General features: G+C 51.4%; 1 protein-coding gene across 2 annotated transcripts; it reads left to right on the forward strand.

Moving 5' to 3' along the window:
* Positions 1 to 12,009: 12,009 nt before the first annotated feature.
* Positions 12,010 to 20,319, forward strand: NES (nestin). Of its 2 annotated transcripts, none has more exons than XM_066362165.1 (4): positions 12,010 to 12,919; positions 14,022 to 14,146; positions 15,892 to 15,965; positions 16,208 to 20,319. In XM_066362165.1, the coding sequence occupies exons 1-4, from the start codon at positions 12,137 to 12,139 to the stop codon at positions 19,852 to 19,854; spliced, it is 4,629 nt and encodes a 1,542-aa protein (XP_066218262.1). In that variant the 5' UTR covers positions 12,010 to 12,136; the 3' UTR covers positions 19,855 to 20,319. The 2 variants fall into 2 exon arrangements, with proteins under 2 accessions (XP_066218262.1, XP_066218263.1); XM_066362166.1 differs by lacking the exon at positions 12,010 to 12,919 and adding an exon at positions 13,706 to 13,937.
* Positions 20,320 to 22,966: the final 2,647 nt, after the last annotated feature.

Raw genomic sequence — 22,966 nt, forward strand, 5'->3', positions numbered from 1 at the left:
CAGTTGTAGTCCCATCTTCTGCTTCTTCATCACTGATGGACTCCACCCCAACGCAGAAGGGTGGAGTTTGGGTTACTCAGGGTCTCTGTTTATTTTTAATGCCACCAGCTCGGAAGATAAATATACCTTCCCCTCCCCACAGTTGTCCTGGATGAATCCTCCCCTCCACACACACAGATTCCCTCCTTCTCCCACCATCCGTCCAGTCTCCTCAGACCTGACTTGCCTCTATTATCCTCCTTACATTCCCTCCTAATGGGTCCCACTCCATACTAGATTCCCAGCAAGAAGAGAGCATGGTCCCCAAATCTCATAGACGAGGCAGGAAGTGTCCCTGTATCCTGGCTCTACCTTGTGCCTTCTTAAGTAAGACATCACATCCAGCAAAGGCCTCTGGTGAGAGCTTCCCTTCCCATGGCCTGGACTGGGGCAGAACTCAGAAAGCCCCGGGGAAGAGGCGCCGGCCGGGCCTTGCTCCTGCAGTTTAGTCTGCCTCCTTGGCCCCAACCTCGGTTCAGGGGTCCTGCTCTTACTTGGCCAGGGGAAGAGCTGATGGTAGAAAGCCCTCTGCCTCTTCCTCTCCCTTATCCCACTCCACTTCTCTTGATCCCACAATGCAGGCAAGTTCTTCCTGGAATTAATTTCCAGGCTTCTTGCTTTGGCCCAGAGAACATGGCAATAGTTCAGGGCAGAAACTGCAGCTCTCCTGGAAGAAAAGAAGAGGGACCCTGGGAGCCAGATGGATTGTTGTTTACTCCTAAATAGTTGGAGTCCCTGGGATTGAAAAAGCCACCGAGATCCACTAGAACAAATCCTAAAACGAATCACCCAAGAGTGATTAGCTGGTCTGTACTCCGGTAACAGAGCCTTCACTCCATGCAGCTGGCATCTGGGCCTGGCAGGCCTGGTTCTGTTTCCGGGGTCTGTGTGAGAAAAGTCTGGGCCCTTTTACCCAAGAACCCTTCCAACACTTAAGATGACCCACCCTATGTATTTATTTTCTAATACTTTGTGTCGTTTATAAATAAAGAATTATATTACAGTGGTGTACCTCTCCATCCCCCTTGTATCTAATTCCTTCTCTCCAGACAGAACCACTGTGCTCTCCTTTATTTTTATCATTATTTTGCCTTTCAAAAATATCTTTACTACATAGGTTCCTATCTCCAAATAACACATTCTTTTGCAGGGTTTTGAATGTTTGAGAAACAGAATTTGCTATATTTATTGCAGCTACTCTCAACACTATGTCCTTGAGCCTCATCTGATGTGTCTCCACAGTTATGTGAAGTGAACTCACCTCAAATTATGAAAAAATTTTAAATAGTGCCATGACAATGCAGAGCAGTGGGAACTCTTTGTGTGCTGTTTGGAGAGTAAACTGGTATGCCCGCTTAAAAAACCATGTGGTGGTTGGTGTGTCCAGTGGAGTGAAGGTGGCCGTTCCCTCCAAGCTGGTGCAGAGAGAAGGCATGTGCATGCACACTAGGAGCCCAGCAAGGTGTCTCCAGTGTATAGCGAGTAACACTGACAAACATACACTGAGCACCTGTTAAGGACCAGGTGCTGGGAATTTGGATGGGACAAACCCAGTCCCTACTCATACAGAGGTGAACTCTGTGCTCAGGTTGGGTATGTACTATCATCTCCATTTTACAGCTGAGGAAGCGGAGACTCAGAGAGGTTGTGTCTCTTCAGGACTCAAATTCAGGTCTGCCTCCAGAGCTCATGTTCCTAACAACCTTGCCACACTGCTTCCAGGTGCCTGGACCTTCAGTGGGCACAGGTGGTATGTCAGTGCCCTCCACAGGCTGGGGTGCTCAGAGGCAAACTCAGCCCTGCGGTGTGGTCAGACCACAGTGTGCCGTCAGCAAACACCTAGTGGGAGCTCAGTGTGGTCAGGGAAGTGAGGTCCAGTGAAAAACAGACCTCACCTTCAGCTTCCTCTTGATATTCCAGCCCAGCCCTTGCCAGCCTTCAGTTCTCTATTCACTTCTCCCTCAAACCAGTGGGATAGGAAGACTTGATTTTAACAAGGCGATAGAATTTGAGTCCAGAATTGCGCATCTCCTGTCTCCTTGTGGCCTAAAGTGACCCTGCTTGAAGTGCTAGGAGAAGCATGAAGGACGGTAGAAACTACAGACTTCCTTACTAGGTCCTCTCTCACCCATCCTCCTATCCCCCACCATCACTTCTTTCTCAGAGGGAAGGAAGGAGTACAGGCTGAGTCAGAACTCTGAGTTCAAGTTCTAGTTGTGTGATCTTAGACAGGTTAATTAATCTCCTCAGATAGAAAACTGTGGGTGACAGCCTGACTAGGTGGTGGTGCAGTGGATAGAGTGTTGGCCTCGGATGCTGAGGACCCAGGTTCGAAATCCAAGGTTGCTGGCGCTGGTTTGACGTGGGGTCATAGACATAATCCCAAGGTTGCTGGCTTAAACCAAAGGTCGCTACCTTGAGCCCAAGGTTGCTGGTTTGAGCAAGGGGTCACTGGCTTGGCTGGAGCCCCCGGGGTCAAGGCACATATGAGAAAGCACTCAATGAACAACGAAGGTGCCACAACTATGAGTTGATGCTTCTCATCTCTCTTCTTTCCTGTCTGTCCTTCTCACACTCTCACTCTTGTTAAAAAAAAAAAAGGAAGAAAGAAAGAAAGAAAACTGTGGGTGTTAATGATGATAATATTACCTGCCTCACTACTTTAAATCTTTTTAAGTTAAAAAAAAAAAAAAAATCCCCCATTCCGGGGAATGTATCTTTTCCTGAGGTAACAGCGGCTCCTGGTGGCCATGCCCCATTGAAGCTCCTTCTAATTTCTGCAGTTTGGAGATCTAAATTGAGTCAGGACTCAGGAGGATAGAGGCAGGCTGCTGCTTTGCAGGTTGCTCATCAAAACCACAGACCCAGGCCCTGGCCTGTTAGCTCAGTAGGCTAAAAGCATCCTCAGGAAACGACAAGGTTCCTTCCTTGGTCAGGGCCCCCATGGGAAGCAACCAATGAATGAACAACTGAGTGGAACAACAAATGAATGCTACTCTCTCTCTCCTTTCCTCTGTCTAAAAACAGTCAATATAAAATAAACCCTAACAGTTCTGTGCCTGCATTCCTCCCTGTCTCTAGGGCCAAGCCATACATGTGAAAGTCTTCCCTGTCCACTTCCTCCATTCCCAGATCTAACTCTTCTTGGAACCAATACATTCTAAGTAGTCTCCCATTTCTTCTCTTCTCTCTACCTCTAGGTTTGGGTCCCATCACCACTCACCTTGATGAAGGCAACTGCCTGGCTAGCCTGCCTGTCTCTTCCATCTCATCCCAATCGCCCATAGTTTCCTTTCTAGGCGCAGTTCCAGGTCCAAAGACAGGCAATGGGAAGAGTCAGCCACCCTTAGATGTAACTTCCCTTGGATGCTCAAAGCTTGCTGTCCCATAGGGGAGCCTTTCACTGAGTCCTTGCTGCCCAGAGAAGCTCACCTGTCTAGGTGTGGCCCCCTCTATTACTGCCACTTTTCTCCAGGGTCTATTTCCTCTACTCAGTGAGGCCTAAAGGGCAGATGAGCAAGTCCCCTGCCCTAAAAGACAGCTGCCTGGAAGCAGGGCACCAGTGGAACCTTCAGGCAGACCCCCAACCTTAAAGAGTGGTTCCCATGAAAGTCCTCAGCCACTTGCTGTGGTGGCCTTAGTCTTCGCCTCTGAGAAGAGGAGGCGGAAGCCATAGCCTCTGTCCCCAGCTGGCTGCTCCTCACTCCGTGATGCTTCACACAGCCTCTGTGCACCCCATCTGACTTCTCTCATGTGGACTGGGGCAGGGGTCAGGCCTTTGGGGTGGGTCTGGCCACTTTCTGTAGGATTTGTGTGGTATTGAGACAATTATTTTTAGTTTTAGAGTAAAAAATTAAAACGCAATCCTGAGACATAAGTAGAATCAGAATGTCTTCCTCAAACATTATTCCAAGTTTCCTTACCATCTAACTATCTTCCTTTGGGATAAATTCTAATTGGTAAAGGTCCCTCTTAAAATACAGTGTCCAGAACAATACTACAGGTGTGAAGGGCAATGAGACTGTCACCATCTTTGATCTGGACACCTTCCACATATTAGACACTTACATCCTTTTTACTTTGTGTATGTGTGTGTGTGTGCACGCGTGCCCTGACTGGGGATCAAATCCACAACCTTGGTATGTTGGGACATCGCTCTAACCAACTGAGCTACCCAGCCAGGATCTCCTTTTTACTTTTTTAGGCAGTCACTTCATAGTGTTGGTTCATAAAAAGTTTATGGTCTGCTAAATTCACCATATTTTCTTCACTAGAAACGCTCTACTCTTTTTTTTTTTTCTTTTAGAGAGAGAGAGAAGAAAAGAGAGAGATGAGAAGCATCAACTCGTAATTGCGGCACTTTAGTTGTTTATTGATTACTTCTCATATGTGCCTTGATCTGGAGACTCCAGCCAAGCCAGTGACCTCTTGCTCAAGCCAGCAACCTTGCACACAAGCCAGTGACCATGAGGTTATTTCTATGATCCCATATTCAAGCTGGCAACCTTGGGGTTTCAAACCTCTGCATCCCAGGTTGATGTCCTATCCACTGCACCATCATCTGGCCAGGCAAAATGCTCTATTCTTTTTTTTTTTTTTTTTTTTTTTTTTTTTTGTATTTTTCTGAAGCTGGAAACGGGGAGAGACAGTCAGACAGACTCCCGCATGCGCCCGACCGGGATCCACCTGGCCCGCCCACCAGGGGCTACACTCTGCCCACCAGGGGGCGATGCTCTGCCCATCCTGGGCGTCGCTATGTTGCGACCAGAGCCACTCTAGCGCCTGAGGCAGAGGCCACAGAGCCATCCCCAGCGCCCAGGCCATCTTTGCTCCAATGGAGCCTTAGCTGCGGGAGGGGAAGAGAGAGACAGAGAGGAAGGAGTGGGGGAGGGGTGGAGAAGCAAATGGGCGCTTCTCCTGTGTGCCCTGGCTGGGAATCGAACCCGGGACTGCTGCACGCCAGGCCGGCGCTCTACCACTGAGCCAATCGGCCAGGGCAAAATGCTCTATTCTTTATTCTTCCTTTTTATGTTGTTAACCTTTTATTTTTATTTTGTGAGAGAGACAGAGACAAAGAGAGAGAGGGGGAATAATAGACAGGAAGGGAGAGAGATGAGAAGCATCAACTGGTAGTTGTGGCACTTCAGTTGTTCATTGATTGCTTTTTCATATGTGCCTTGACCAGAGGATTCCAGCTGAGCCAGTGACTCCTTGCTCAAGCCAGCGACCTTGGGCTTCAAGCCAGTGACCATGGGGTCCTGTCTATGGTTCCATGCTCAAGTCAGTGCCCTTGTGCTCAAGCTGGGGAGCCCATGCCCAAGCCAGAGGAGCCCATGCTCAAGCTGGTGACCTCAGGGTTTCAAACCTGGGTCCTTAGAATCCCAGGTCAACGCTCTATCCACTATACCACCACCTGGTCAAGCTAATGCTATTAACTTTTTATTAATAAAAACTAAAAGCAAGGCCTGAACTGTGGTGGTGCAGCGGATAGAGCACCAATCTGGAATGCTGAGGTCACTGGTTTGAAGCCCTGGTCTTGCCTGGTCATGGCACATATGGGAGTTGATGCTTCCTGCTCCTCTTCTCTCTCTCTCTCCCTCTCTCTGTCTCCTCTCTAAAATGAATAAATTAAAAAAAAATTAAAAAAAAACTAAAATTTTAGCTTGACTATAGTGGCACAGTGGGTAAAGTGTTGACCTGGTATGCTAAGACTACTGGTTCGAAACCCCAGGCTTGCCTGGTCAAGGCACATGCGAGAGGCAACCAGGAGTTAATGCTTCCCGCTCCTCCCCATCTTTCTCTCTCTCTCATGTCTCTAAAATCAATAAAATCTTTTAAAAAAATAAAATTGCCTGACCTGTGATGGCGCAGTAGATAAAGCAATGACCTGGAATGCTGAGGTTGCTGGTTTGAAACCCCGGGCTTTCCTGGTCAAGACACATATGGGAGTTGATGCTTCCTGCTCCTCCCCCTTCTCTCTCTCTCTCCCTTCTCTAAAATAAAGTCTTAAAAATTATTTTTAAATAATAAAATAAAATAAAAGCAGAGTTTTACATTTATCTCTCTTAAATGTCATCTGGTTCATTTTTTTCCCTATTCTGTCAAAATTTAACTTAGTTCTTGCATAATTTGTGAATGTGATAAATATAGCTGCTATATTTTCATTCAAGTCTTTAATAAAAACTCATAACAGTCAGGACCAAGGACAGGACCTGGGGGGATGGACATCTCTGGGGAAAGCTACTAAACTTTGTATCCACCAATGTAGTGTCACATGGTCCATATGTCCTGGACCCAGACACACAAGAAGTGCAGCCAAAGAGTTCACAAAAACCCCAGCAATCAAATGCAAACCCTGGGGGAGGAAAGGAGGATACTTAGCGCCCCATATCCTGTTGAGTACCTGCTGGCCCCCATTTTCCTCAGCGCCTCGTTTTTCCCAGTTTCTCATTGCTTCAGATACTGGTTATCTGCTTAGAATCTGCTGAGCATTGATGTAGCTCTGCCAGGCTGTATTTGTTAAAATCCACCTTCTCCTGCCTTAGGAGAATCAACATCAGACTCTTCTCTAGCATGCTAGATTATCTCTCCTTCCTATGATCCCCCAAATTCACCAAGAGTGGTTCATGGGAGGAGAGTTTACTCCAGCTTAATGCCTTTGTACAAAGACTTCCCCATACCTGCTCTTTTTTTTTCTTTTTTAGATTTTATTTATTGATTTTAGAGAGAGGTAAGAGAGAGATACTAAAAGGGAAAATGAGAAGTAGTTGCTTCTCGTTTGTACCTTGACCAGGCAAGTCTTGGGTTTGTTTGTTTTTTAATCCTTTTTAAATTTAATTTATTTTATTTTTTATTCATTTTTAGAGAGGAGAGAGAGAGGGAGAGAGAGAGACAGAGGGAGAGAGAGAGAGAGAGAGACAGAGAGAAGTGGGGAGGAGCAGGAAGCATCAACTCCCATATGTTCCTTGACCAGGCAAGCCCAGGGTTTCGAACCGGCAACCTCAGCATTTCCAGGTCGACGCTTTATCCACTGCACCACCACAGGTCAGGCCAAGTCTTGGGTTTTGAAGCAGTGACATCAGCATTCCAGGTGGACACTCTAGCCACTGCGCCACGACAGGTCAGGTTTCCCATAACTGGTCTTGTTTGATACTCAAATCAATCTCCTGGGGATGGGTAAGTATTAACCTCCTTTACCAAAGAGCTAAACAAAGGCTCATTTACAGAAGTTATGTGACTTTCCCCAGGTCATTCAGCTAGAAAGTTCAAAAGTCAGCTCTAGCCGGATAGCTTACTCGGTTAGAGCTTTGTCCCAAAGCACAGAGGTTGCCAGTTTGATCCCCAGTCAGGGCACATACAGGAACAATTATTGTTCCTATCTCTATCTCTTTCTCTCTCTCTCTCTTTCTTCTCTCCCTTTCTCTGTCACTAAAATCAATCGATAAATATTTTTTTAAAAAGAAAGTTAAAATAGACCCAGTGTTCTTTGTATGAGACACAATGCCAAATATCTCTCCTCTGCATAAGAGTGAGGGGCCTGGGAGAGAAATTCACACCCCCCATGTCACTCCACCTCCCCAGGGGACCTCCATAAGGATTCAAGGGGATCCCAGTATTCAGCTTCTTGCTCCCCGTAGGGAGAAAGTGAAAAGGAGTCAGATCTCCTGTGAACAACTCTTGGGTAGCCTGACCTTTGGTGGCGCAGTGGGTAAAGTGTCGACCTGGAATGCTGAGCTTCTCAGTTTGAAACCCTGGCTACCCCGGTCAAGGCACATGTGGGAGTTGATGCTTCCTGCTCCCCCCTTCTCTCTTTCTCCTTTCTAAAATGAATAAAATATTAAAAAAACAACTCTAGGCCCTGGCCGGTTGGCTCAGTGGTAGAGCGTCGGCCTGGCGTGTGCAAGTCCCGTGTTCGATTCCCGGCCAGGGCACACAGGAGAATTGCCCATCTGCTTCTCCACCCCTCCCCCTCTCCTTCCTCTCTGTCTCTCTCTTCCCCTCCCGCAGCCATTGGAGCAAAGTTGGCCCGGGTGTTGAGGATGGCTCCTTGGCCTCTGCCTCAGGTGCTAGAGTGGCTCTGGTCGCAACAGAGCAACACCCCAGATGGGCAGAGCATCACCCCCTGGTGGGCAGAGCATCACCCCCTGGTGGGCATGCCAGGTAGATCCCAGTCAGGCGCATGCAGGAGTCTGTCTGACTGCCTCCCCATTTCCAACTTCAGAAAAATACAAAAAAAAAAAAAAAAAAAAAAAAAAAAAAAAAAAAAAGAAAAGAAAACAAGAAAACCCCACAAGGCTGCAATTAATAATAATAATAATAATAATAATAATAATAATAATAAAACAACTCTAGGGGAGCCCCCAGCCCAAACCAAACAGCAGGATTTATGAGGCAATATGAGGATGGAAAAGCCTCAGCCTCCTCCTCTATACTAACTCTCAGTCATTCCCCCTGCTCCACATCCACTGCCTGGTCTCCATTCTATATATTGGTAGTGAATTCCAAATCCCAGCTGAGCTGGGGTGGAGGAGTATGAGTGGGAATGACCTCCTGGTTTTTTGGGGTTTTTTTGTATTTTTCTGAAGCTGGAAACGGGGAGAGACAGTCAGGCAGACTCCCGCATGCGCCCGACCGGGATCCACCCGGCACGCCCACCAGGGGCGGAAGCTCTGCCCACCAGGGGGCGATGCTCTGCCCCTCCAGGGCGTCGCTCTGTCGCGATCAGAGCCACTCTAGCGCCTGGGGCAGAGGCCAAGGAGCCATCCCCAGCGCCTGGGCCATCTTTGCTCCAATGGAGCCTTGGCTGCGGGAGGGGAAGAGAGAGACAGAGAGGAAAGAGAGGGGGAGGGGTGGAGAAGCAGATGGGCGCCTCTCCTGTGTGCCCTGGCCGGGAATCGAACCCGGGACTTCCGCACGCCAGGCTGACGCTCTACCACTGAGTCAACCGGCCAGGGTGACCTCCTGGTTATTGACCTTGCTGTAGCCCCCATCCAGAAAACCCTCTCCATTTTCTGTGCTCCCCCAGATCTCTGTAAACACCTTAGGAGCTAAGTGGGGCAATAATCTTATTACAGAGGCTCCTTGGGTTATGATGTTTTGAGTTTATGACGCTCACTCCCAAAAACTTTAAAAAAATTGAGACGTGAGTGTTTTGGCTTACCCCGTTAGCATCATACTTACCGACTCTGTGGGTGAACTAGTTTGTGCACAGAGAAAGAATAAGTAGTAACATGGCATATGAGTGGGGGAGTTGGCATCCCCCAGCAGCTTACCTGAGCCATTTTGGACTGTTAAAAGTGCAAGTGTTCCATTTGTGTTGCTTTGGTGACTTTTTAAATCCTTTTTTTAAAAAAAAGATTTTTTTATTCATTCACTTCAGAGAGAGGAGAGAAAGTGTGTGTGTATGTGTGTGTGTGTGTGTGTGTGTACGCGCGCGTGCACGCACGCACATATGAGAGAGAGAGAGAGAGGTAGGTGGGGGGAGCCAGAAGTATTAACTCCCATATGTGCCTTGACCAGGCAAGCTGGGGACTCCAACCGGTGACCTCAGTGTTCCAGGTCGATGCTTTATCCACTGCAACCACAGGTCAGTATTTAGTGACTTTTTGGCCCTTATCATGGCTCCTAAATGAAAGTCGGAATCTTCAGATGATAGTGCTTCAAAGAAGAGGAAAGCCATCATGATGGATGTCACAGAGCTACTGGCATCACTTGGAGAGGAGCTGTCTGCTGAGGACCTCATTCAGCTGGAGAAGCAGCTGGTTGAAGAGGAAGAGATAGAAACCCCAGAACCCAAGAGATTTACTACCAAGGGTTTGGCAGAAGGATTTTCTATGGTAGAGGATGGGTTTGCAAAATTTCAGGCTGAGGACCCCAGTGATGACAGATTCAGTGAGGTCTACAGAGCTGTTATGGATGCCTTGCAATGCTATAGGCAGATTTTGGAAGAGAAGTCATCAACCTTCCAGACTAGCCTGGATCAATTCTTTAAGAAGGTAGAGAGGCCTGCAACAGATCCTGTACCCTCTACATCAGCTGCTTCTCAAGATGAAACACCTGTAGCACAGGTAGAATCATCTCTAGCATCTCCTGCATGTTCCTCAGGCAATCCTGATTCACCTGATCCAGTATCTCCAGCACCTTCTGCAGGTTCTCCTGCCTCTCCAGCTTCCTCCTCCCAATAGGTCACTCTCTCCCACCTTGCAATGCCCCTTCCAGTGTGCAAGCCAATCACAGGAAAAAGGTAAGAAATTTTTTTCTTAGTAAACATTTATTTTATTGACTGATTTTTAGAGAGAGAGAGAGAGAGAGAGAAGGGGGAGCAGGAAGAATCAACCCATCATAGTTGCTTCTCATATGTGCCTTGACTGGGCAAGCCCAGGACTCGATCTAGTGACCCCAGCACTCAAGGTCAATGCTTTATCTGCTGCACCACCACAGGTCAGGCAGGAATTTGTTTTTACACTCATTTTTTTCTGCTAAAGTGAACAGTACAGTATATTTATGTCCTTTTCCCTTTTCTATGGCTTAGTTGTTTTTATGTTCTAGATTATGATTTTACAACTCTGTTAGGATAGGTAAGTGACTTAGGCCGGGGTGTGTTTTGACTTACACCAAAATTTGGGTTACATCACTATTGTAGGAATGGAACTGTGTCATAACCTGAGGACCCCCTGTATGTCTATTTCCATCAGAAGACTATGAACGCCCATCACTATTCCTCACATCACCAAACTATGAGCTCCTCCAGGCTGGGACAGAGTGTGACACATAAGAGGTACTCACTAACACTTGTAGAGCTAAATTGGATTTATGTGAACAGACATTTCCTCCCTAAGACCCTCTCGGTTTCATTATCCCTGACCCTCCTTCTCTGGCCCTGCTTCCCCTTTACATACCCCAAATCTTACTGTCTCTCACTACCCAGCTTAAGGAACCCTCCTCCTCCAGAAGGCTTTACCAACAACTCCCACCTTCAGTAAGCTCTCTACTTCCTGAAATGTAGAAACATTAAGGAGATGTTTTGAGGATTCAGTCAGACAACGTAAGTAAAATGTTAGAACACAATTTGGAAAGGCTCGATAAAACGGGGCTAGTTGTGATAAAGGAAAGAGCTGCTGTTTCTTTCTGCTTCCCTTCTTGATCTGGTCTGTAAGCCACTAGGGGGCATCCTCTGCCCCAAAGTCCTTGACACCTAGAACAGAATTTGGAGCACTTCCTTGAGTATTGGGGGAGGCTTTGGACTGAGTAAAGTGGGTTATGTGAACCTTAGGTTATGCGGAACAGCAATAGGAAAGATGGAGGTGAGTGATGAGGAAAGTACTGTTTCACCTGATATTTCCATTTCCTGGTGAACACTTGAGGCAGTAGGGTACGTGTGCGTGTGCAGACTCTCCCAATACAACTATCTGTTCTTTTTCCCCAGGCAGTGTCTCTCTCACCTGTCTCTGCAATGCTGCCTTCTTCCAGTATTTCGGGTGGGTGAGCTTTTGCTACTTACAAAAATACATGGCCACATTTATCCTTTCAGCAGTTCTGTGGAAGTTCCATCATTGCTCCTATTTTATGGATGAAGAAACTGAGTCTTAGAGGAGTTCAGTAAGTGGTATCTTTCTTGGCTGTGCTGAGTAACAGTCGGGAATCCTCTCCAAGATCTGAATCCCCTTGGCACCCCCTCCACAGGCTCAGTTCCTGTGCGTAATCTGCTTTTATCGGGGGTATGACCCTTCCTCACTGCTTCCTCCCTCAGAAAGCCACCATCGGAGGAGATTCTCCTTGCATGGCTTTTCCTTTGGTTCCGCTCTCCATCCGGCACACCAGGCCGCAGGGACAGAGGATGCCGCTGTTCCTAAGGGGTTAAAGCCTAGGTCCCGCCCCTTCCCCACCCCAACCCACCCCCCACCCCCACCCCCAAGCTGGCGGGAGTATGAATAGCCTCGCTCCCACTCCTGACTCTCTGTCGCTCAGGCTGCTCTTCGCCCGTCCTGTCATTGTCCCCATCGGTCTCCTTTTCCCTTTCATCCTAAAAGCTTTGAGAGCCGCTGGCTTTCTCTCGGTTACCCTGCGTCTTTCCATCTTCGTGGGTCAGACGAGCAGGATGGAGGGCTGCCTGGGGGAGGAATCTTTTCAGATGTGGGAGCTCAACCGACGCCTGGAGGCCTACCTGGCCCGGGTCAAGGCGCTAGAGGAGCATTATGAGCTGCTCAGCTCTGAGCTCGTCCGTCTCCGGGCACAGTCCGGAGACACCTCCTGGCGGGCCCGTGCCGACGACGAGCTGGCGGCCCTGCGGGCCCTCGTCAATCAGCGCTGGCGGGAGAAGCACGCGGCCGAGGTGGCGCGCGACAGCCTGGAGGAAGAGGTGGGGAGCGTGGCGGGCCGGTGTCAGCAGCAGCGGCTGTCCCGCGAGCGGACGGCGGAGGAGGTGGACCGCAGCCGGCGTGCGGTCGAGACGGAGAAGAGCGCCGAGGCCTGGCTGCGCAGCCAGGCGGCGGAGCTGGAGCGCGAGCTGGAGGCTCTGCGCGCGGCGCACGAGGAGGAGCGCGCGGGCCTGACGGTGCTAGCCGCTGGGCTCCCTCGCCGCCCCGGCCCACCCCGCGGGGCCCCCGCGCCAAGCCCCGAGGTTGAGGAGCTGGCGCGACTGCTGGGCGAGGCGTGGCGCGAGTCAGTGCGCGGCTACCAGGAAAGCGTGGCGCGCATGGAAGCGGCGCTGGGCCAGGCTCGCCAGCAGCTGGGTCACTTGGTACAGGGCGCTCGCAAAGGGCGCCTGGAGCTGCAGCAGCTCCAGGCCGAGCGTGGCGGCCTCCAAGAGCGCAGGGCTGCCCTTGTGCAGAGGATGGAGGGCCGCTGGCAGGAGCGACTGCAGGCCACTGAGACGTTCCAGGTAAGGAGGGGTGTGTGTGTGGGGGGGGGGGGGGGTAGGGGGTGTGGTCCTAGGAGAGACAAGGCTTCGAAAAGCCTCTTCGGGGCTTAGAGACCTAATGGGGAAAGGAGTGGGAAGTGGGGGGTGGGGATGGCTGCCTATTCAGGAACCACCTCTTAGAAAACTCGCAACTGGTGCCAGAGGCCTTAGACTTGCGCAGCTCCCCCTATGAGGTGGGAATGATGGGGTTCAGAGCACTCTCAAATCACACCGCCTGGAAGGTCAGGCCCAAGACGGCTGTAGCCCCTTCCCACTCTGACGACCTGTGGGCCCCTCCCTAGGCTCTGCTGTCTGGCAAGATGCCTAGGACTTGCCTTCTCAGCGCTGCTGAGCATTATGGTCCTGCTATTCAGAATCTTCCTAACCACCCTCATCCTCCTGACAGGTGGGGCTAAGGGGCCCTGCGAGAGGAGCTATCCTCCCTTGTCCCATGTTATGGTTTCTCAACTTCCTGAGCACATTCCAGAAGGCTGGGACAGCTGCTCCTGCTCACACTGCACATTTGTGACCAGCAACTGAGAAAACAGGCCCCTGCCTGGGCCAGACAGAGTTCTCATCATGGTCACCTCCTCAGCCTTCCTCTCAGAGGAGACAGATTCCAGAACATGTGGGAAGTGGAGGGGGTGGGAGCCTCGTGTGAGGAATAAAAGGCAGTGATTAGGGCTAGGGCAGTTTGGCTTCTAGTCTTGTGGGCTCCAGGCCTCTTGATTAGTTGTTTTTCCTTCTGCTTCTACTTTTTTATCCTTCTGCTTCTCTCTGTAACCCATCTCCTCCCCTTTCTCATGTCCTCCTTCCTGTGGAAGCTGAATTCTGAGCAGCATATGCAACCATTTAACCAGCATCCTCAGAGGAGGAGTCCCCTGGGAGAGGACTGAGAGGGGCCCCTGTGCTCCTCTTAGAGGCTCTAGAGGGGGTTCTCTGGGCAGCGAGTGGAGTAGGGAGGCAGGAATCTGCTCAGCAAAGAAGTCAGGAGCAGAAGGTACCGCTGCAGCAGCCGGGGGATGCAGGTTAGTCAGCAGGCAAGTCCCTTCCTCTTACTAACTGCCTCTGGCTTGCTGTGCAGCTGGCCGTGGAGGCGCTGGAGCAGGAGAAACAGGACCTACAGAGGCAGATTGCCCAGGTCCTGGAAGGTCGGCAGCAGCTGGCACGCCTTAAGATGTCCCTCAGCCTGGAGGTAGCCACGTACAGGTACAGGTTGACCCCGACCCACCGAGGCACAACGATGCACACGTACAGGCTAGGGCAGAGGTTACTCAGCTGAAGGAGCCCAGAGCCATGGGTCGTGGCAGCTCTGCCACCACTAGGTTCTGTAACTCTAGGCTGATCCCTTTTACACCAGGGTATTTCCCATCTGAGCTCGCTTAATCCTCTGTGGGTTCAGGACCAGAGAAGTATCCTGTGCCCAGGAAATCCCGCAAGGAGAGGTGATATTGCTGAGTGAGACAGCCTGAGGAGAGAGAGCTGGACACATGTGGGGCATCTGCATCCAGACCCTTACCCCAAGGGGGTGAAGAGCCCTGTCTCTGTGTGTGCACTCACACCAAGGGGATAACGTCCTTGGGCAACTTCAGAAAGGAAGAACTGCAGGTGTGGATAGGTGGCATTGGCTTGTACTGACAAGTACCCTTGTCTGGAAGATGGAAGATGGGCTGGGTGATGTCCAAGGCCCCTTTCATCCCGAATGTCATGGGGCCTGACTACTTTCAAGCCCTAGCCCCTTGGTCCTACCTAACCCTTCGGCTAGCCACATTTCTTGTTGGCTCAGGAGAGGCTGAGAGTGAGGAGGTACTGCTTCTTTGGCTGTTTGGCCGTGGGAAAACTCATAGCTTCTTCTGGGAGACTGGCCTGGCTGGCTGAGGGTCCAGGGATGGAGCCTGAAGGGGCTTTGCCACCATGAAGGGCTTTGTATACCCAGTGAGGGCCAGCTAAACCAGCTATGAGGACACTGCCCCCAGAATCCACAGGCAAACAAAGGCAGGAGTCCTAGGAGAGGTTCTGGAGGGGAAGGGAAGCAGGGCCCAGAAAGGAAGGTCAGTGAGGACCCAGGGATGAGGAAGGGAGCGGCTGTATGAGCTCAGAGGGCAGGATGCTGCGTGGGGAAGGAGAGGAGAGACTGGACGATATTAACCAGACTCAGAGATCATGAGAACGAGCCTAGAGCTGATGTCCAGTGTAACCTATTGGATTGATTGGTCCCCCTTCCCCCTGTTAGTCCCCTCTTCCTCAGTCCCCATGGGGCACTGAGGCAGGGGCATGAATACAAAGACCTCCATTGCCCTGACAGGCTTGGGATCCAGAGTATTTAGACATCCCAAGATGAGGGCCTCGACCTCAATCAAACCACTGAGGGAAAGGGTCTCAGCAGGCTTAACCTCTGGGTTTTTGAGGCATGAAAAGGATTTGGAGAGAGAGCTGAATTCTTTGGGGCTTTTTTTTTCTTTGATTAGCTCCTGGGGCCCAGGGGAGGAGGAGGGATCCTATCCCATGGGAACGCCTGAGAATTCCCATTTCCCCTGGGAAGCCCCCTCCTTAGACCCTCCAGATGGTGGTGTGGACAATGGCATCATTAGCATGAGAATGGGCACCCCCACACACAGAGAGGATGAGGTCATTGGTCTGGGATGGGGAGGAGGAGACTAGTCTAAGCAATATGTGGGTGTATATACACTGTGTCTGCTGTGTGAGAATCTGCTGTGTGTCTGTGAACTCATGTGTGCCCCAAATATGTGTGTGATGCTGTGTGACCAAGTGCATAATGTCTGGGTATGTGATTATGTGGTTTCACGTACACAGCCAAGTATAACTCCACCTGTGGCCTCTGTGTGATAGTGGTTAAAATGAAGAGGAAGCCTGCAATGCCAGTTTTCCCTGGCTGGCTTGCCTGCTGGCCTGTGGACAGAGGGCCGATCCAGTTTTTCCTCCCTCACCCCCAGGACCCTCCTGGAGGCTGAGAACTCCCGACTGCAGATACCCGGCAGTGGTTCCAAGGCTTCCTTCAGCTTCCAGGGTAAGAGTTGGGGCCAGGTTCTCTCCCTGAAACGCTACCCTTCTTTGCTTTTCATACTCCAGAACAGTTTTTTTTCTGAGTAGCACCAGTCTTAGTCTTGACTTCTTGGCCCTCAACAGCCCAGATAGTAGGAGACAAGGACAGGGCCCATGGATACCTTTGCCAAAAATGGTAACTTTTCTGTGGCCCCCTCCCCAGTGCCAGTACATACTGACAATGGTTTTTCTCCTCTGCCTTTCTAGACCCCAAGCCGGAGCTGCATTTTCCTGGGACCCCAGAGAGCCAGTGTCTGGGGCCTTTGCTGTCTGTCCTGAGCCCTACTCCCCTCTCCTCACCCTTACCACATACCCCTGTTCCAGCCTTTCTGAAGAGCCAGGAATTCCTCCAGGCCCACACCCTCGCCTTGGCCAGCACCCCCATCCTACCCACAGCTCAGGCTCCCTGTCCTGCTACAGATGGAGAGAGCCGAGCCCAGGATGCCCCTGTCTCCATCCTGCAGCCACAGGTTGGGAGACAACAGTTTCCACAGGCAATGCGAGCGGAAGCCAGTGTAGCCACCCCTGCCAGCATCCTGCCAGGACCAGAAGAGCCTGGGGGCAAGCAGCGAGAGGCCAGTCCGGGCCAGGCCCCTAAGGACCATGCCTCCTTGACCCCACCTCTCAGCCCTGACCACTGTAGCTTAGAGGCCAAAGACGGAGGACACAGTGAGACTAGAGTATCCAACAGATTGCAGGACGAAGGGGAAAGGGAAATGTGGGAGCTGGCAGGGAAAGAAATAGCTATAGAGGTCAAAGTGATGAGCAGTTTTCAGCAGCGAACACAGCAAGAACAGGGGGATCTGGACATGAAGGAAATTCAGGACTCCCAGGGTCCTTTGCAAAAAGAAACTTTGAAGTCTCTGGAAGAGGAGATTCAAGAGCCACTGATGTTTCTGGAAAAACAGAGCTATGAGACACAGAGATCTCTTGAGAAGGAGAATCAAGACCTACTGGAATCTTTAGAAGACAAGGACATGGAAGTAGTGAGAACTCCAGAAACAGAGACTCTAGAACTACTTAAGCCTATAGGAAAAGAGGACCCACCGACATTGCAATCTCTAGAAAAGGAGAGTCAAGAACTAATGAAATCTCTTGAAGATAATCTAGAGACATTTTTATATCCAGGGAATGAAAATCAAGAATTAGTGAGATCTCTAAAAGGGGAGAACGTTGAGTCCTTGGGAGCTCTAGAAAAACAGAATCAAGAACCACTGAGGTCTCTAGAAGAAGAGGACCAAGAGACAATGAGATCACTAGAAAAAGAGAACCAGGAGCCATTGAGATCTGTAGGAGAAGAAGACCAAATGACATTGAGACCTCTGGAAAAGATGAAATCAGAGCCACTGAAGTCTCTTGGAAAAGACCAGGGGATATTTACACCTCTTGGAAAAGCGAATCAAGAGTTATTAAGGTCCCTGAAAGAAGAGAGTACAGAGGTAGTAAGATGTTTAGAAACAGAGAATCTAGAATCATTAGAGTCTACAGGAGAAGATCTAGAAATATTGAAGTCTACAGAAACTCAAGAGCCATTGTCGTCTCTGGAAGAAATGAATCAGGAGACAATGAAATCTCTAGGAAAGGAAATTCAAGAACCACTCGGGTCTGTGGAAGAGAACCAGGAGTCATTGAAGCCCCTAGAAAAAGAGAATCAGGAATCACTGAGGTGTCTGGGAGAGTGGAACCAAGAAAACTTGAGATCTCCAGGAGAGGTAGACCGGGAGAGTCAAAGGTACCTGGAAGAGGAAGAGAGTGTGGAGAAGGGAGAAAATCAGGAGCCGCTGAGGTCTCTGGAAGAGGAGGGACAGGAGCTGCTGCTGTCTGCAGATCAGCAGAGGTGGGAAGATAGGGTGGCTGAGGACCAAGAACTAGATCAGGAAACACCGTCTGGGAGGGCTGGAGTGGACAATGAGGATGAGGCAGAGCTGGACCTGAGGGAATGGGATGGCTTCTCTGGAAAGGAGGAATCTGCAGAGGAGGGAGAGCTGCAGCCGACTGCCCCAGGGAGGGCCTGGAGCACAGGTGAGGAGACCCCAGGGAACCCTGAGTCTGAAGAGCAGAGGGCTCCGACAGAAGGCACCAGTGGGGAGGAAGGTGCTGAGGGCCTTCAGGACCCTGGAGGACAGCCAGAGCACATGGGGGCCCCAGGCCTCCGAGCGCCCTGGGAAATGTCAGAGGTTACAGAACCAGTGTTGGAAGATGAGGATAAGGCCCCAGGGGGTGGCCAAACCCCAGAGGTCACCTTGGGGTTGGAGACAGCTGTGAGTGAGTCGGGTTCAGGAACTGAGCAGGGACTGGAGCAGGAGGTGGTAGGGTTAAAGGACCTGGGCCAGGTGGCCAGAGAGGAGGTGGTGGAGCAATTCCTGGGGAAAGAAGTTTTGGAGGCAAAGAGGATGCAGGGAGGGCCTGGAAAGGACTCGGGGGAGGAAGCTGCTCTGGAGCCAGAGCTTCCCATACTGCTCAAGAAGGAAAGGGACCCTCTGGAGTTTGATAGGGCTGAGGAAGAGTTGGAGCCTGGGGCCCCCTGGGGAGCAGAGGAGGTGTTCCCTGCTGAGACCTTGGGCCATGATGGAAGTGGTACCCCTCAACCCAGGCCTCTGGAGTCAGAGGACGCTGAGGAGGATGCAGAACCAGGGCCAGGGCCTTCCAGCCCAAGGCCCACTGAGCCCTTGTCACTCACCCCAATCCCTGACGATACCCCTGGGCCCCAGCCCCTCGTTGAGGGGAACCAGGAGTCTAGCTGGGGGCTGGGGTGCAGGGCTGAGGCCCTGGAAAAGGTGGAGGGTGAGAAGGAGGAGTTGGGTCCTGGGGGGCTCCCTGAGGACCTCCAGGATGAGGGGGAGGAGAGCAGAGATGAGAGTGAAGCTGATGAGCTGGGGGAGACCCTTCCAGACTCCACTTCCCTGGCCCTCTACCTCAAGTCTCCTGCCTCTCCCAGGTGGGACCTAGCTGAGGAGCAGAGGCCTTCTCCTCAAGGGGAGACCAGAGAGGAAGGCTGGGATCCTGCCGTCCTGACCCCTGAGGGTCATGGGGCCCACCCACGGGAGGAGGAGTGGGGTGGAGAGGAGGGTGAGGGGTGTGGCCAGGACTCGGACCTGTCGGAGGAATTTGAGGATGTGGGGACTGAGGCTTCTGACCTTCCTGGAGTCTCCGGGGAACTGATGGAACCTGTGGGCCAGGTGTCCAAGCTGCTATTGGAGCCTGCAACGTGGGGTCAGGATAGGGAGTCTGATGGGTTTGCAGATGAGGAAGAGGGTGGGGAGGAGGGAGAGGAGGATGAGGAGAGGAGGGAGCCAGGGGCTGGGCAGTGGCGGTCAGGGTCCTCTGTTGCCAGCCTTCCTGCCCTGAGTGGCTCTCCGAGGGGGAACCTCCTGGGGTCTGAGACCATGGATGCCAGCATCCTCTGGGATGATGGCTTGAGGGGCACAGTGGCTGATCCCCCCATGACCGCCCTGGAGACTGAGTCCCAGGACAGCACTGAGCCCTCCAGCTCAGAGGAAGATTCTGATGCTGTCCCCTTAGAGAGGGAGGACCAAGTTCCTGGCCCTCTGGCGACCCTCAGTGGGACAGAAGATACCACTGGTGTCAATGGTCAGGGCCCCAGTTTGAAGGAAGAGTTGGAGCATGTGAATGGAGGGGTGGTGAACGGGCTGGAGCAGTCTGATGAAACAGGGCAGGGGAAGCTGGGGGCCCTTGAGGGGGACCAGGAGAGCCTGTTGGAGGAGGAGGAGGGGAAGCAGGGTTCTCCGAAGACCTCTTTGACGGGGACTCCCCTTCATCTGGGCCCAGGCCAGTTCCTGAAGTTCACTCGGAGGGAAGGAGATGGGGATTCTTGGTCCTCAGGGGAGGATTAGACAGTACTTCTGCACTTCGGACTTGGGCAGGGTCATGTCCCTGCTCAGGGCTAGCACCTTAACTTTGATCTCCTGACCTGTGGTTTCTGTTCAAGAGGCTGGCTGGCCAAGGTGAAATGAGGTGTGGAAAAGGGATCTCTTCCAAAAATGAAGAATCCAGGAATAAAAACAAGCCCCTCAGACCCTGCAAAGGGTACATCATGCCTTCACTGTCCCCTCTTGGGGACAGGCCCCCCTTCCTTGCCCTACTTTCCTCCTCATCCCTTCAGGTAGAAAAGGTCTGGGGCCCAGTGGTTTCTCCAAGGACAGATGGCGGTGGTGGTCTTTGTGCTGGGGGTCACCAGTGCTACCCCTCTGCACTGCACCCTCATGGGATGTCCGGCCAGTGAGGCTCCTCTGTCCTGGCGCCCCATAATCCTGTCCTGTGTGGCCGTGCCTGGCTCATCCTTGCCTGAATAAAGTAATGCTTCTGTCTACAAAGTCTGGCCTCTTCTCCAATGCAGGGGATCCTCAGGGCCAGCGCCAGAGCTGGGGAGACTGGGGAAGCATCGGGAGATGCTGATGTTGAGGAGGGTCCGCTTCCTGAGGAGAGGAAGTTCTGGGAGGCCTCGGGGGTGAGGAGGCCTACAGACTAAGGCTACAGGCAGCAGTGCTGGAGGACTGGAGGTGCCAATCGAGGTGACCTCAGTGCTTGAGCATGCAGGCTGTCATCTCTGCCACATAGCTGATTACAGGGAGTAAGACTCGTGCCGCCCCCACTCTTGCCTTTCCTCCCCCAAGGCACTCAGTGCCGCCAGCATAATAAGCCCCTTTGACCCCCAAACCCAAACAGTTGTCTGGCTTGTGATGTCTGCATGGACCGGCTGGGTCAGAGTGGGGTGAGGGATGAGAGAGGCTGTTCTGCCTTAGTGTTGCTGTATGGCCGCAGGTCAGCATTCAATCTCTCTGAACCTCAGACTCAGCCATATAATGAGGGGCGCTGCGCTGGGTGACTTGGGGAGCCTTCCAGGGCAGGGAAAGCAGGAGGAAGTCTAGGGGAAGCTGGAAGCCTGCAGCTTTGAACTTCAGTAGTTCTTTTCTCACATGCTGAAGCAGGAGGCAGGGATGCTAGAAAAGTGCAAGTGAGGATGGGGAGAGACTGAAGTGGCAGGGGCCAGACGGGAGCTAGGGGCTGTGTTAATAATGGGTAAGCCGAGGGTGGGAGGCACACAGCCACAGCTTATCTGCATCCACCCCCTTTCTAGGAGATTCCTGGGTCCCTGGGTATGGCAGGGAGGAACCAGAGGTTCTTGGATTAAGTGAGAACTGCAGGCCTTGCAATCAGGATCCCCAAATAGAGGCCATGCCCCAGCTCAGTTCGGTGGGGAAGGAAGATCTAGCAACACCTCTAAATATCCCTGGTGGGGATGGGATAGGGGCTGCCAAACATTCTACATTTGGAGACAATCTCAAGTCTGGGAGCTGGATGAGGGCCCATGAAGATGAGAGGAGGCAGTCTCAGCTGACCTGGCCTCCACTCATGTCTGCTGGTCAAGGAGGGGTGCACAGGAGGCCCCCTGACAGAGCCTCACTGTCTGCCTCTCCCTGTGCCTTTCTCCTCCATCTAGGAGTCTCTGTCTTGGGCACTCGGGCTCCCATTTCACACACACCCCTGCCCTCAGGGTACAGAATTCTGTCCCCACCCTTCTGGCAGCCCTAGCCGCTACTCTTCTTCATGTACCCACTGCTAATAAGGCCCAGTGTGATCCTGCTGGGCTTCCAGACTGGAGGGCAGCACGTTGACATCCAGGCAAATAAGGCCCACTCCCTCACCCTTTAATGGACACAGGAGCACTATGTGTGATCTCCCCAGGCCCTCAGACACGCTGCCTGGGCAAGGGACCAAGGACAGGGGCAGTCCTTCCCTATGCCTGGGCGACATCCTGTCCCACAGAGTTACACAAACCAGCCAATTCTGCTAAGAATCTCCAATGGGGAAGGATGTAAGTTAACAAAAGTAAAGACTTTCCTAAAGGGGGTATGTGGTGGGTGGTGTGTTCTCTCTGGAAATGGCCATCTGTCTACACAGCAAGACAAATACAGGCTTGAAAATAACAGGAACATTCCTGATGACAAAAATAGGAGTGATTGTCATTTTTCAACAAATACATGCTAAGTATCTACTATGTGCCATATATTATTCAGATATTGGAAGTCCAGGATTCCTCGCTCATGAAGCTTTATCTTCTAATTCAGTGGTCCCCAACCCCTGGGCTGCGGACCGGTACCGGTCCATAGGCCATTTGGTACCGGTCCGCAGAGAAAGAGTAAATAACTTACATTATTTCTGTTTTATTTATATTTAAGTCTGAACGATTTTTTATTTTTAAAAAATGACCAGATTCCCTCTGTTCCATCCATCTAAGACTCACTCTTGATGCTTGTCTCGATTACGTGATATATTTATCCGTCCCACCCTAAAGGCCGGTCAGTGAAAATATTTTCTGACATTAAACCGGTCTGTGGCCCAAAAAAGGTTGAGGACCACTGCTATAATTGAACGAGGGTTTCAAGTGGAATTCTATTTGAAATCAGGGAAGTGCAGGAAGTAAGTGGAGCAGGGAGCAAAGGACCTGGCCTGAACGGGGCTGGGTGGAGGGTGGGAGGCAGTGGCCAGGGGGTCTACTCTGAGAACCTGAAGGATGAGCAGAAGCTGGCCAGTGGGAAAGGAAGAAGAGGGAGGAAAAGGGTTCTGGTCAGAGGGAACACCATGTGCACAATCCTAGGGCAAATGGAGGGAGCATGGGCATTTGAGGAATAAAAAGATGGCTCGTGTGGCCAGAGGGTGGAGAAGAGAAAGAAGATTGACAGTAAGACTGGGCAGAGGGTTGGGGGCACTAGCTGAGGTCTTGTCAGGCAGTTAGAAAATACAGACTTCTTCCTAAGCATATGAGGAGCCTCTGAGGTGATGTGACCAGGTTTGAATTTTATTTATTTATTTATTTTGTTTTTTGTTTTTTGTTTTTTGCATTTTCTTTTCTGAAGCTGGAAACAGGGAGAGACAGTCAGACAGACTCCCGCATGCGCCCTACCGGGATCCACCCGGCACGCCCACCATGGGGCGACGCTCTGC

This window comes from Saccopteryx leptura, chromosome 2 (genome assembly GCF_036850995.1).
Source record: "Saccopteryx leptura isolate mSacLep1 chromosome 2, mSacLep1_pri_phased_curated, whole genome shotgun sequence".
Lineage (NCBI taxonomy): Eukaryota > Metazoa > Chordata > Mammalia > Chiroptera > Emballonuridae > Saccopteryx > Saccopteryx leptura.

What these genes read in the sequence shown, in the direction of transcription:
- NES (XM_066362165.1), top strand. Translation starts at nt 12,137, where the DNA reads ATGGAGGGCTGCCTGGGGGAGGAATCTTTTCAGATGTGGGAGCTCAAC. An exon ending in AGGCCACTGAGACGTTCCAG is followed by an intron (nt 12,920 to 14,021) that starts GTAAGGAGGGGT and finishes CTTGCTGTGCAG; the next exon opens with CTGGCCGTGGAGGCGCTGGA. An exon ending in GGCTTCCTTCAGCTTCCAGG is followed by an intron (nt 15,966 to 16,207) that starts GTAAGAGTTGGG and finishes CTGCCTTTCTAG; the next exon opens with ACCCCAAGCCGGAGCTGCAT.